Raw genomic sequence first — 12,976 nt, 5'->3', positions numbered from 1 at the left:
ATATATGTTCTTCCTTCTGGCTGTCGTTATTTCGCTGGCAGCTATCTTGCCTCCCGTGCTTGGCACACGAGGCGCGACTTGGTGAGAGCCACTTTACCTACGCCGTGGTATGACTACTCATACACACCCCGCACTGTTTCCCATGGCTTAGCAACGCGACTACACCTTGCTCGTCCGATTACCCTTGTTGCAGTACGATGCATACGCTACTGATGTAGACTCATTCGTGATACCTCTATCCAGGTGAATACGGATTCTGCGGCAATGGCTACGTGGGTGTCCAGCATATGGACACATATATTGTCTGACCTGCTAGTCTACTAGTATTGTCTAGGCGGTTGCGATCCTATCAGCTCACATAGCCTTAACTCTTGCAAGCCTAACCCCATCTGCCACTCAGCCAACGTGAGGCTGCCTTTCTCTGTTACTCAGCTCGCTCACGAGTCGCTATCACACAGTATACCCTTTCCGATACCTCCCGTATCCTCAGTAATTATACCTATTTCAACGGTAATGCATCTGAATATGGTTTGTGATTCGCCGTTTCCCCCTTGTACTGACGCAACAGACTCAGTACTTAATTGTAGATTGGGTGGTGCAACAGGGTTCCATCTTCAACGCCACTTCGGATGGAGAACCTGCCATTGCTCTCACTCTCACGGAAAACAACGGTGGCACCTTGCTGTCCTCCACCCGTTACGTTCACTATGGTCGTATCACCGCCAGGTGTAAGTCTTTCCCTGTTTCGATTGTTGCAAGTACTGACAACGGTTCAGTGAAGACCGGTCGCTGGGCAGGAGTGGTTACTGCCTTCATTACCATGAGTAGCTTAAAAGATGAGATTGACTGGGAATTTCCCGGAAATGCAACCACCGAAGGTCAAACGAATTACTTCTGGCAGGGCGTTATCCGTAAGGTGGTGTATTATTTCCATATCCGGGCTAACCACGTCCTCCATAGCACAAACGACCAATGGTGTTACGGAGACGGGCTTGAGTGACACGTATTCCAATTGGCATGACTTCACGGTCGGCATTTACTTACGCGTTTCGTCTGGCTCGCATTAATAACACAGATACCCCTAATAGATTGACTGGCAACCTTGATACCTTGACTTTCCTTGTTGATGGAAACGTCACGCGTACAGTCAAAGCATCTGACTGCGTCAACAATGCAACCGGAGTCACTGAATACCCTAATACACCCAGCCGCATCCAACTCAGGTAGGCTGTTGTCACGGTACAGAGGTCAAAATACTGATCCTCCGCAGCCTGTGGCCGGCTGGCATCTCGACCGAACCACAAGGCACGATCCAGTGGGCCGGAGGTATATCGATTTTCTGATGTGGTATGTGAATGACTGAGCTGGACTATTTTTAAAGGTATGATCAACTGGAATGACCCGGACTACGTCTCAGCTGGTATGCAATGTAGCTCTTCTGCAGCCCGTATCGTTCACACCCATATCCTTCTAGGACACTTTTACGCGTTGTTCCAATCGGTAGTCAGTCCAATGCAATGACACTACTCCGATGAACTCGAGCGTTACATCGTATGTGTATGGTCCAAACGTTACCCTCGATACCCCAGTCCATCGCATATTCCAACGCGACTACGCTTATCAACAACGCCGGTAGATTGTTGGGCTCGAATGCCATGCCGGTTACATTCGTCTCTACTCTCTTCGCATCAGCCCTCGTCACACAGCTTCTTTGACGAATCTTGAGACAACGGAGTAGTTCGTGTCAATATTTAAGTCATTCCTTTAAGCACTCCTTTAAGGGCAAGCGTCCTCGCAGTTCGATTTTCCATCATATTCGATTAAGATTAATCCATGTAATGTACGCCGCAACGCCCGTGGCACTGATTATACCAAGGCGGATTCGTCAGGATCGACGATAATCATCGACTCGTCTGCTCCAGACTCCCCTGAGGCGTGTAAAAACTCTTCCGTTAGTTCCTCCATCTCGCGGACGAGCTCTTCAACTGCCCGCTTCTTCGTCCATGCCTTGATTGTGTCGAATCCCTCGTCAGCCTCCATCCCGGGTGGGATAGGAAGTAATAAATCATAGCCCATTGAGGCTTGGACGAGCCGGATACGCCGGTACGTCGCATGAATGAGCTTGGGCGACTTGATGGTGCCATTTCTAAGATGCATGCATATTATGCCCGTCGTCGAAGCGGATTGTTGGGGTTCGTGCAATTGAGTCGGTCCGAGATGGACAATCTGCGGTAGGTGAGACGGCCCGCCTGGTGAAGAAGGCGAGCGTTCGAACCCTGCCTTGCGATCCACGCTAATATCCACATCAAGGGTGTGCAGGGGGCCGTCCTGTGGGACTAACAAGAGTAAATCCGTATGGCGATGGACTCATTGGAGACCCAGAACCAGCTTCTGCTTTAGAGGCACGTTTACGCGGCTTTGAAAAGATGGAAGACACCCGTCGTTCTCGTATGTTGGCGAAGAACCCGCTTTGATGAGATCGTATGTCATCATCAAGACGACGAGCTTTTTCCTGGATTACAACACGGAATTGTAAAACGAGCGGGCCGCGGCACAGGCAGACAAACTCCAGCAGAGACCAGAGAAGGTAGTCAACAAGACGCGGGCGAGAGGGTGAGTTAGTCACACGGCGGAAATCAAAGGCCACAGACGGACGAAGCGCGTCCGGACTAGTAAAGGGGTCGAACGAAGCGATACTGTGATGTGGTGACTGGACTGGGGAAGGAGGGGCACTCAACTCCCCACCAAATGCGAAGGAAGCATCGCCATCCGCAAGGAGAGACTTTAGCACAGTTGCTATATGGGTCCAAATCCCAGGTGACAATGAGATCTCTTCTGCCCCTTTCACACAGATGACTTTCAATGCCTGCAGGGCGGCAACAACACTCATGACTGTTTCCTCCGTAGAACCCGAGCGACGCTTGTCCTGAGATTTACGACGTTCCGGAGATGGAGAGGCAGTAAAAGTTTGAAACGCGCTCTGACATGCTTTCAGGGAGTATGAAAGCAGACGCAACCAGATTCTATGATAGACTTCACGGTTGTGCGACCTGGAGCTGCTGGTATTGTCGCCACCAGGGTCCAAAGACAGGATGAACGGAATCAGCACGCAGGTCGTTAATTGGTAGGTGGGTGGATGGGTTACGATCTCAGCAACGATGTCTACACCGCGCATATACACCGCACGGGTCATCAGATGTATAGCCGGCGGAGTCGTGCAATGGGGCAACAACCCTTCGGTACATCGCTCGATGAGAACTTCCAGGCTGGCCCTGCAAACTTGCGTACCGAGTATTTGTGATAGGCGAGCTATCATTCGCAAACCGGTCGTCGGAGAGTATGGGTATGATTGCCTCGTAGACACCGGCGAAGTCGACCGTGGATCCGTAGGTGCGTATTATCGGTGCGATGATCTCTAAAAATACAGTCACCTCTTTGCTACTGTGCTGACTGGTCCTGTTCAGAAAACTCTTCGAGTATTGGGACAAGATGTCTTCAACCTCTTGTCCACAGGCTTCGCGCAAGAGAAGCCTCGTAATCTCGAAGAATTTCTGGGAGGTGTTGGGAAGAACGTGACCACCACATTGTATATATTCGAGGACGAGGCGCAGGAAGTCTAATTGCATAGAGGCGATGTCGCTAGGACGACTTTGATTCCGCCTGAAGTAGGTTGATAAACGGAATCTCAGAGAAGACGTTGTCATATGAGTGATTGTTCGACGAAGGTGTGGACTCTGGATTACGAGATTTGGGATGAACTCGCGTAACGATATTTCCGATAGCGTCGATGCCATCACGTAGGATATTTCGCGCTGGTTTCGACACGTTATACATTGTCTGGACAGACAGCCGGAGAAGACGGAGGAAACGCTGTGCCCGATGTGCTGATGGGTCATGAGCTATGACCGTCAACAGAAGTCGTATTACATTCTCGGGAGGGAGAGGGACACTCGCGTATTCTTCAGGTAGGTCTGTTAACAACTTTTTTTCGTTTGCACTTGGGCGCCTTGTCGAATTAATGAACACTTGGGGATTCTCTTCGGCAGTGACAACCATTAACGCTTCCTTCTCTTGCAACTTAGTAGAGTCGCGGATGCCTGAATAATCCAAAGAGGTGGCTGTGTCGTATCGCAGAGAGGATAGAAGTTGATGAACGTGCGCCGTCGTCCAGAAGTCATCACATTCCTTGGTCATGACAGCGTGGGCCACGACATCTAGCATCTGGAAGAGGAAGGTTTCCTGGTGGAGGGCGTAAAAACGGTTCGCGGCGTATTCTATGGATGTTCTGATGCCTTCGTTTCCCTCTTGCTCGGCATATAGTTTGAAAATAGCGAGCATAAATAAAGGGTAGCCACCTCCTGAGATGAATAAGCGCCGAAATCGGGTACCGGCTACCATAAGTGCTGCACAGTGGTCAGAGAAGTAGCTTCCATACTGAAGCAATCTTACTACCAATCAATCCCTGGGCGACGATGCCGATGTCACTTGAGTGTGCGAGCAGTATTCGGTTGATACCGTCGATGAAAGTTGCAAGCTCATTCCTCTCACTAATATGTGGAGACATGGATTTGAAAATCTGGGTCGTCAGAAGCAGGTAGCTTCGTGAAAGGAGTGAAGACAGCACACCAATCCAGCAGCTAGGTTGGGATAGGGCTACCGATAGTTTTGCTTTGGAGGGTACAAGCCTGTTGAGCGTCAAGAGAGTTGCTCGTCCGCCGTCAACCAGACAGGGCAATTCTACTCCTTTCATGCTTTTGCGGATCCCCTGCACATCTTTGGGATGCTTCTGCAACAGTGCAAGGAAAAGCCGGTTTTGAGATAGCCTGATTACGGTCATCGCTGCTAATACCGACATGCGCTTCACGCTATCCTCCGCAGCTGCTGCGATACTGCGGGGGAATAATGCACTGACTGGGGCCGTTTCATGGAACCACAGCGATCCAGTGGGTAAAAGGAAAGGCTCAACCTTGGCGCGCCTTATCTCGCGCAGAGACATTTCGCTGACTTGGGAAAGAAAGCCAGTTAACAGGGTAGAAGACATAGCGAAATCGAGCAAGGGATCCCCAGTATTGGTTTCCCGAGCTAACCACTTTAGAAAACCCATCAAGTGGTTGAAGATGTAGTGGGTTGCTGCGGGAGGGAGAACATGCCGAAGGTGTAGCAATCCTCGGATAGCTGTTGCGGCCTCATCCATCTTGTTCCCTACGACGAGGTCAAATGCAGGTCGGAGTAGTAATGCCGGGTCGTCTCGAAGGACGTGTAGGATGCAGTCTCGAGCTGTGGAGGCAACTTCTAACTGAGGTTCTGATGCCATGGAAATAACTAAAGGGAAAAGAGCAGCAAGTTGTGGAACAAAGACTGCACGGCGTTTTCCAGACCGCGCAGCGGAGTCCGTCGTCCTCGTCGATAACCCAGAATCAGAAACATCACTATTGGAACGTATTTTTCGGGTTCCGCCGAGGAACGAAGACACAAGTATCTGTTGTTCCACGTTGACTACACGGTCGACCGCGTAGAGAGGTAATAATGACACAGGTGTGCACGTCCATTGGCGCTTCTTGTCAGCGGACTCCTTATCACTGAGCCAACCGACCTCGGCTAGGCGCTTCCTGAGTTCGAGGGACATCTCACCCTCGTCCCCTTCTTCCTCCTCTTTCTCCGCGAACAAACTTGAGCCTATGCTCGTCGCTACAAATGGAAGGGGATCACGCGCAGACCTGAATAGGCGCCTGTGGTTTCTGTCCTGGATGAAGAATTCAGAGAGAATTTGAAAGCGCATTGCGATCAAGACGTAGAACCGACGAATAGCGGTAACTTTGACTTGGTCGTCGCGGCTGATGCCAGGATGAATCAGGAACGTTTCTGAATCAAAGAAAACTAATATACAGACCTCTGCAAGTCACTCGTAATTATAGGTATCAGGGTCGTAGTTGCCCTCTCCGCACATTGCATAATCAAGAAGGCAGCCTATTTAGCATCGACTTAGTGGCAATGAAATATACGGTGAAACTCTCACGTACCGAAAGCGCAGTAGGTGATCCGGCATCATGTAAACAGTGCTTCCATAAGAAAGGGCCAAGAGAACCATGGTCCTCTGCTGTCAGCGATGGTGAGACCATAACTAGCAATCTGGAAATTTCTTGTGACAGAGACCGCGGCAAAGATGATAAGAACTCTGCACGCTCAGTGAAGTAAGCACTAAGTTTTGATTGGCACCCGTTGTTTGTATTTGAACCACTGCTGAAGAAATTGGGAAATAACATGGTGCTTCTGCGCTACCAAACACAAGTGTCAAGCACAATTAAGGAAGTGTCAAACATCAGCAAACCTGATGCGAAGCCTGGATGGCTTCCTGTGCGGACCGGTACAGGGCCTCAAGTTGACTTGTCGTTTCGAGCAGCTCAGCCACGACGTTGTCGTCAACGGTTAAGACATCGTCGCCACCATCATCGATGCTAGACCCTGGCTGTGAGTGCAGGAGCCATGATATCGATGCTGACAACCACGACGATCTAGAAAGACGTTACGACCTCCCTGTAGCACAAGTGAGAAACACCTACCGTTTGAGAGAACGGGTAAGAAGCCTGATATGTCTCAACAATACAGATAGAAGGAGTCGCTGGGATTGAGGTATCAAGACAGTTCTCTCCTGAATGTAAAATGATCACTGAACTTCGGGAAAGTGCGGGAAAATTCTTACTCTTACATCTAGCATGACACCAAGTCGCGTTTCTAGTGTACTGAAAAATCGGTTGGCCGAAGCGACCCGATTGCTGGGCTATCACCGGAGCATGAGTTGATTATAATCCAACATGTTTAAAACGCACAGGCACAGCCGCATCTACAGGGATCAATGCCCTAATTACCATTATCAGCTCTACCAGCAATGCAGTCCGACCCAATCTTGCTCTTCCCCACGTCTTGTGAGTTTCTTGTTTGTCGCCAACCTCGTTCATGAGAGCTACGACAATCATGTCTGGATCATGGAGCCAGATATCAGGTAATAAAGCAGATACGCCAACAACCTGTTGAAGGTGATGAACAACAGACAACTCCTTGGACGAGGCCGCGCAAGAAAAGAACGGTTTGAAGAATAGTTGTGGATATAGTCGGGAAACCCTTTCAAGGATACCAGGGAACAACGAAATTGAGTCGGACGGAGGGTCAATGACAAGTCTCTGGGCAATGATTAAAGGTCATGATAATGAAAACGAAAATGAATTCGCACTTCCTGTAAAGCGGGTATTACGACTGAGAAAACGGAAGCGCGAACAATCTCAGGCAGTATGAAGAAGGCCTCCACGACACCACAAGCTAACGGCCATTCTCGACAATTGATCTTTGATTCGCTCTTGAGCTGCGCCATGCCACATCGGCATAAATACCTGCACTCACCGCTTTTTGAATAGAGCTTTCCACAGCTGGCCTCCATCGTTCGCTCATGAGATATTCCGTCAGCAAGGCCAGGATCTTCCCCTTGTCTTCTTCCCGTGAGCTACTTAGACAGAGAACTTCGAGTAGGGAGAAACTGAGACGTTTCATGACGTCCATTGAATACCTTCCAGTGATCAACACTAACTCTTTGTTGACCCTAGTTTCAACAATATTGACAATGACTTCCGTGCCAGATTTCTGCCCCACTTGATCGATGGAAGCGATTAAGAGCAAAACATCACTAAATACGTTTAGTTTTCGGGTGTGAGTGACGGCGAGTAAAGGAGAAAATGGCTCTGGTTGCCACGCAGGTCTCCAGTATTCCTGTGACAAACTGGTGAAAAGTAAACCTCCAGAAATAGAGAGACCATACGTCAAGGAAGGCTATGACCTGAGTCCGAACCCACGGGGGAGAAAACTTGCAGCATTGGATAAGGGCTTCGGAAACTAAGGCATCCCGGAGGTCTGCTTCTTTGACACCGTCCAGCATAACAGGAATCCCATCCACCTCCACGTCAGCTAGGTATGAAGCGAGACTACCACAATTACCGGTCCGTAGTTGAGCGATCAAGTCCTTGACGATATCAGCATCAGGGCCATCCGACACTTGCTCCAGTATACAAACGAGTGTCGTGAGCAGTGATTGAATCAACGAAACGAATGTGCCAGGGCTACGGAACTCGATAGGACCGGTGCGTGGACGAAGCAAAGAGTTGAGGATGCCAATGATCCTGGGCCTCATCGGTGTTTCCTGGCGAGCAGCACTACAACACCATATGCAGCGTTCAATACCCATCTTATGTAAATGAGCATCCGACGACGTTACGCCAAATTAAACTGACCTCAGCGGACGCAGGCTGCCAAATCTTAACTGCGGTTTCGAAGGCCTCTACTGCAGTCCAACGCTCCTCCTCAGCCAGGCCCCTGGCATAACCTGTAAGGAAAGGCTTTAAGAGTATCGCAAGGACCAAGTGTTCGTGCGGCAGATATGATACATTCCGCGAAGCATAGCGGAGTACGGCATCATGAAGTTCCAAAACTTGTCTCGACAAGATGGCAAAAGCAGGTCTCGAGAGATCCTGACTGGAATCTGCAAGTAACAGATCGGCATTCGGGATAGCGTTTGGTATGAGTGGCAAGGTCAAAGATGTCGCAGTCCCAGTTGATCCTTCCCGTTCCTGCCTCCCGGAACGAGCGTCCAATGGTCGAGAAAACCAGTATAATCTGAGTATATCGTCGGCGAGCATACGAGAATCGTCCACGGTAGCCTCACGCACATGATCCGCCACCTGCCGAAGCCCAAGGCGGGCGAAACGGGAAGCTTTAGGCGTAGTGGGGGTTGGGCCGCTTGTGTTTGTCCTATGGGATGGCACTGGCGACGGAGGGATAGGAGTAGTAGAAGCGACTACATGCTGGCGTAATTGCTCCCATCGCAGTTTGGAGGGGGCACGAAGAGGTGGTGGGCCTACATCATCCGTAGACGGTTCGCTAGATAACGAACCGGAGGATTTGAATACATGTGCGAACCGTGGTGAGAACGCTCTTTTAGTGACGGATGGCGAAGATGCAGAGGAACTTGGCGGACGGCTGAGGTCCTTCAGGGCTGGTTGCTTGAGGCGATTCCACAATTGACTTGTGTGTCCACCCAACTTGTCTTTCAGTTCGTGGGGTCGGATGGTTGCGAATGCTCAGTTCAAGAGCAACACCGGCAGAAGATGATCTGCTACGGCCATGACTGGAAGAAAACTCGCAACTCCCCACCGGATTTTCTGTGTTTCCGTGAGAGTCAAGAGAAAACAAGCGAACTTGGCGCGCCATGGCACCGAAGTGTCGCTTCGTTGGCAACTCTTGCTGAGAGGAAGACATCCTGGGTAAGACGGGGAGCGCCAACGCCCAAGAGCGCTTACTGATGGCCGGGCCGGCGCACCGTCACGCACCTGGAATGATGTTGGCTTATGCCTGACTCGCACATCATTAGTGAAGGTTTCAGCGTTACATCTTTTACGGTACGAGATTGGTAGACGTTGCAGGTCCCCGAAAGGCGAAACGATGACAGCTACCATCGATCGAAAAGGACACACACAGAATAGGGTTATACCGTACTTTACTGTATAGGAGTGAACGACTCCAGGGGGCGAAGGTGACATCTTGGCAAGGCGCTGATAGTGGTAAAAACGGTTTACTGGACTCATAAACCGAGAGACTATAAGTTACAGAAAGCTTTATGATGGCAACATTAAAAAATGATGCGAAACATGCAATCGCGGTGGGTTCAGTGCATCGCAATCAACAGCACTCGCCAGTCGAACCGGCCAGCGGAGAACCCAACAGACCTCCGTCTAGTTAATGGGAACAGGACCATGCCTGAGATTAGGTGACGAAAGGATGCGTGTCGTTGACGCGATTCAACGATAACGGTAAGGTAGTACGTTCCTGATTCCAGCTAAACAAATGGACATCAGAATCAAAACTGAAACGAATAGCCACGTACTTTAAACCAGTCGTTGGGTTCAACCTGTATATTGTATCGCTAGCATGGCGCGGGAAGTGGTTAGGAACAAGGGGTGGTGTAACGGCAGGAGTACCAAGTGTCGTGCGTGACGGGAAGTCCAGTTGGGGACGTTCGAAATGAGTGACCGAAGAGTGCTTCGGATCTGGAAAAGGTGTCGCAAAGGGATTAAGATGCCTTTGAACTGCCTGACTTGGGACCAAGGTTGGTCGAGAAGTACTAGGATTCACTTGGTTGTCGGCGACCGGGGGGTTATCGAAGACGTAGCGAACCTCGATAGTGTGACCTGCGTATCGCTGGGATTGCAAGGCTTCCTTAGCTTCTCGAGCACTGGAGACATCAAAATATTCCACAACTGCCGCGGTTGACATCTCCACGGCATCGTGCAAGCAAGGGAGGATGCCCAGTTTCTTTATGGAACCGAAAGGATAAAAGAGAGGCTGCAAATCGGAAACCTGGGTGAAGAGGAAGGTAGGCAAGTTGGATACCAGCAATCTTGAGGTGGGGTGGTCAGTGAAGGCCGAGCAAATCCCGAGCAGTTCGTTCGGTTGATTGGTGTCCAGTCCCATAGTCGGAGAGGGCAAGGTGGTTGAGAGCATTAAGCTGCGATCACCACCATCTAGGAAACCTGTCGCCAAAGGGTAGACTAAAAACTCGTTGCCACAGAAATTTACATACCTCGAGAACGCTGGACAACGGCCCAAGAGACATCAAGAACATGCCCTCTGCATTGGATCAGTAAGTCACTCCGTACTTAACGATAAATTACCTTATCTGAGTTCGCGATAGTGCATTCATAGCCGCGCGAGCTTCCCCGTGTGTGGACATGACAATGAAGCCCCGTCGACGGGATGAGCTGTCGACAGTTGCCAGAATAACCGCATGCGTCACAGTGCCAAAGGAGGCAAATATATCAACAAACTCAGACCTACTGGTAAGTTAGCCAATGACGGGGCTAACCAGTACAAATCCCACTTTGTAAGATCCAATGGTAAACCAAGAACATAGAGATTTCGGCGTGTGTCACCGTCCGTTTTAGCGTCGTGCAATTGCACACACGACTTGGAAAGATGCGAACTTCCACTGTAGAAGCCAAACATTGAACTCGTGGAAAAGGCAGATTCGTTTAGCTACTTCCATAGAAATCCCACCTGCATTCCGACCTAAGGCCTTCGACGATTGCCTGTTGGCAAGCTCTGCAAATTCATTAGGGTGCTTGAAAAGTGAGCCTTGTCTTGTGTCATCACAATTACCTATTACAGACCGAGGGCGTGGGGGATGTTGCCGGTGCATGACCCACTGTGATACTATAAAAGTCGATCAGGTCACCGCTGTCAGGGGTGTGCGATCATTACCGCCGAACCGAGATCGAAGTTATCTACATAATTGCAGCACAGATCAGTGTTTTTAAACGTACATATACAGCTCGAGATGCACTGACAATAAGTTATCCTTCTAAGAGAGTCTGGTTGTAGACCACCGCGCCTGATGGTGCAAGACAGACAGACAAGAAATTACTGTCAAGGTGACCGGTGAGTGGGAATGGTGGTAAATGTTGTCTACTCACCGAGTAATGGAAGAAAAAAACCGGGCGTGAACAAACACAAAGGAGGACTCGAGAAACAAGAATGTGCGGCAATGCCCGTGTCGCTCTGACTGCTTTTATGAACGCGTCATCACGTGAATTGACTTTTTTGGCCACGTGGGCCCACATGCCATGGTGCCAGCCCGGGTTTCTTGACTTCGTGTCGCCCATCTAGAGGATGTCAAGAAGTTTATTTCAGTGCACCACCCTTCCGCCCTCTGTACAAGCTGCGCTCGGAAGCGCTGGATATGAGACAGTGGACGACGTTGCAGGTGTATCTACTGAGGCGCTATCTGCAGGTACGTGGTGCTCGTGTATCTCCCACGCGGCGTCTTGATCGCTGTTGCGTTCTTGAGAACTCGGCATCTCTGTTAGGGATGCTGAAATTTTGGTTAGCACAACGCAAGCACCGAAGGTTCCACGGATGACCCAGTCCGTAGCATCACTAGCTCAGGCGAACGTGTTTACGTGCAAGTATCCTGCTGTCAACAAAGTTCTTGGGGGTGGGTTATTGCGTGGTCACGTATTGGAAATATCTGGCCCCCCGGGTAGTTTCAAGGAGTCCCTCGCTTGTGACTTTGTGCAGGCATTCCTCAAGGCAGATGAAGAAGTCGTGTTTGTTGGTGATTCTACTCGCACATTTCATAATGGCTGAGATATCTGACAAGCATGGAAGACATGCAGAACATGTCCAGCCCGCATGCCCTTTCTAGGCTGCTTGAAAGTCAATGATCTAACTCGTTTTGTCAAACATTCCTAACCAACTATATACAGGTACGCCGTCGGCTGGGACGTTGCTGCGTTATATACGTATACACACGCTTCCAGATCTTCTCGTATTTCTCCGTGAGGTGAATTCGAAAATCACCTCCAAGGTATGCGTTTGTGTTGTACTCCACTTCATGAACCCACTGTCATTTTCAGACGGGGCTTTTAGTCTTAAACTCCCTGTCATTTGTTTTTCAATCCCATCCGGACCTGTCACCATCGAAAAAGAATGTGATCCTGGGAAGTATTAGGCACAGTCTTCTAGAAGCATGCGTAACTAGGAACCTTACAGTGCGTGATCGTGCGCAGTTTGACACTACGCCCTTACATACTGTTCAACTAGGTTATAACCACATCTCAGATGGCGACCAAGATGCTCCACCCTGATGGCTCCCCAGCACACTTTGACTCAGGAGCAAAAGCAAGTCATGGTTTCACGGCTAGGTACTTGCGCTTCTCCCTGTGAACGCTAGGATTCAAACGTGGCTAGGAGTGAAATACTTACCATTAGGCCGATCGTTCCGCATAATCATTGTGCCACAGTGCAGGAGATCTGGGTACATTGCATTCACGTTCCCAACTCATGTTTTGTGTATTGATATCAAAGGTTCAGAGTCGTGAGGCTTGTGTCCTTACTCGCTGGTCAGCAACATCAAAAAACATCAACCGAGGAACACTAT

At 49.8% G+C, this 12,976-nt stretch overlaps 4 protein-coding genes across 4 annotated transcripts; 2 read left to right on the top strand and 2 right to left on the bottom strand.

Annotated features, from left to right (window-relative positions):
* Positions 1–4: 4 nt before the first annotated feature.
* On the top strand, positions 5–1,636 carry F5J12DRAFT_904248 (glycoside hydrolase family 16 protein; the record flags this gene model as incomplete). Its single annotated transcript, XM_051748501.1, has 12 exons — positions 5–81; positions 152–192; positions 244–272; positions 325–405; positions 459–510; positions 588–728; positions 777–911; positions 961–1,051; positions 1,089–1,223; positions 1,271–1,326; positions 1,382–1,420; positions 1,509–1,636. 12 exons carry the CDS (start codon positions 5–7, stop codon positions 1,634–1,636), a joined length of 1,005 nt encoding a protein of 334 aa, XP_051602713.1.
* A 230-nt stretch (positions 1,637–1,866) lies between these two features.
* Positions 1,867–9,300, bottom strand: F5J12DRAFT_911393 (uncharacterized protein; the record flags this gene model as incomplete). Its single annotated transcript, XM_051749037.1, has 17 exons — positions 1,867–2,328; positions 2,386–2,512; positions 2,568–3,272; positions 3,325–3,639; positions 3,680–4,403; positions 4,450–5,834; positions 5,891–5,967; positions 6,021–6,275; positions 6,329–6,512; positions 6,561–6,649; positions 6,701–6,778; positions 6,828–7,178; positions 7,229–7,339; positions 7,396–7,758; positions 7,808–8,230; positions 8,277–9,029; positions 9,085–9,300. 17 exons carry the CDS (start codon positions 9,298–9,300, stop codon positions 1,867–1,869), a joined length of 6,618 nt encoding a protein of 2,205 aa, XP_051602712.1.
* An 84-nt stretch (positions 9,301–9,384) lies between these two features.
* F5J12DRAFT_813869 (uncharacterized protein) lies at positions 9,385–11,573 on the bottom strand. The gene is made up of 9 exons (XM_051744964.1): positions 11,511–11,573; positions 11,385–11,460; positions 11,197–11,321; positions 11,082–11,139; positions 10,919–11,026; positions 10,713–10,871; positions 10,622–10,668; positions 9,926–10,571; positions 9,385–9,877 (listed from the first exon to the last, which is right to left on the bottom strand). Exons 3-9 carry the CDS (start codon positions 11,234–11,236, stop codon positions 9,805–9,807), a joined length of 1,131 nt encoding a protein of 376 aa, XP_051602711.1. The 5' UTR covers positions 11,237–11,321; positions 11,385–11,460; positions 11,511–11,573; the 3' UTR covers positions 9,385–9,804.
* Positions 11,574–11,682: 109 nt separating this feature from the next.
* Positions 11,683–12,917, top strand: F5J12DRAFT_765158 (uncharacterized protein; the record flags this gene model as incomplete). Its single annotated transcript, XM_051742173.1, has 7 exons — positions 11,683–11,827; positions 11,885–12,151; positions 12,205–12,252; positions 12,303–12,403; positions 12,453–12,587; positions 12,640–12,740; positions 12,770–12,917. Exons 1-7 carry the CDS (start codon positions 11,707–11,709, stop codon positions 12,915–12,917), a joined length of 921 nt encoding a protein of 306 aa, XP_051602710.1. The 5' UTR covers positions 11,683–11,706.
* Between the last annotated feature and the right edge of the window lie 59 nt (positions 12,918–12,976).

Source organism: Pisolithus orientalis (assembly GCF_024613125.1).
Source record: "Pisolithus orientalis strain OTSU chromosome Unknown F5J12scaffold_6, whole genome shotgun sequence".
In the NCBI taxonomy this organism is placed as follows: Eukaryota; Fungi; Basidiomycota; class Agaricomycetes; order Boletales; family Pisolithaceae; genus Pisolithus; species Pisolithus orientalis.
Note: the sequence above shows the minus strand (reverse complement) of the source record. Positions and strands in the feature narration are given on the sequence as shown.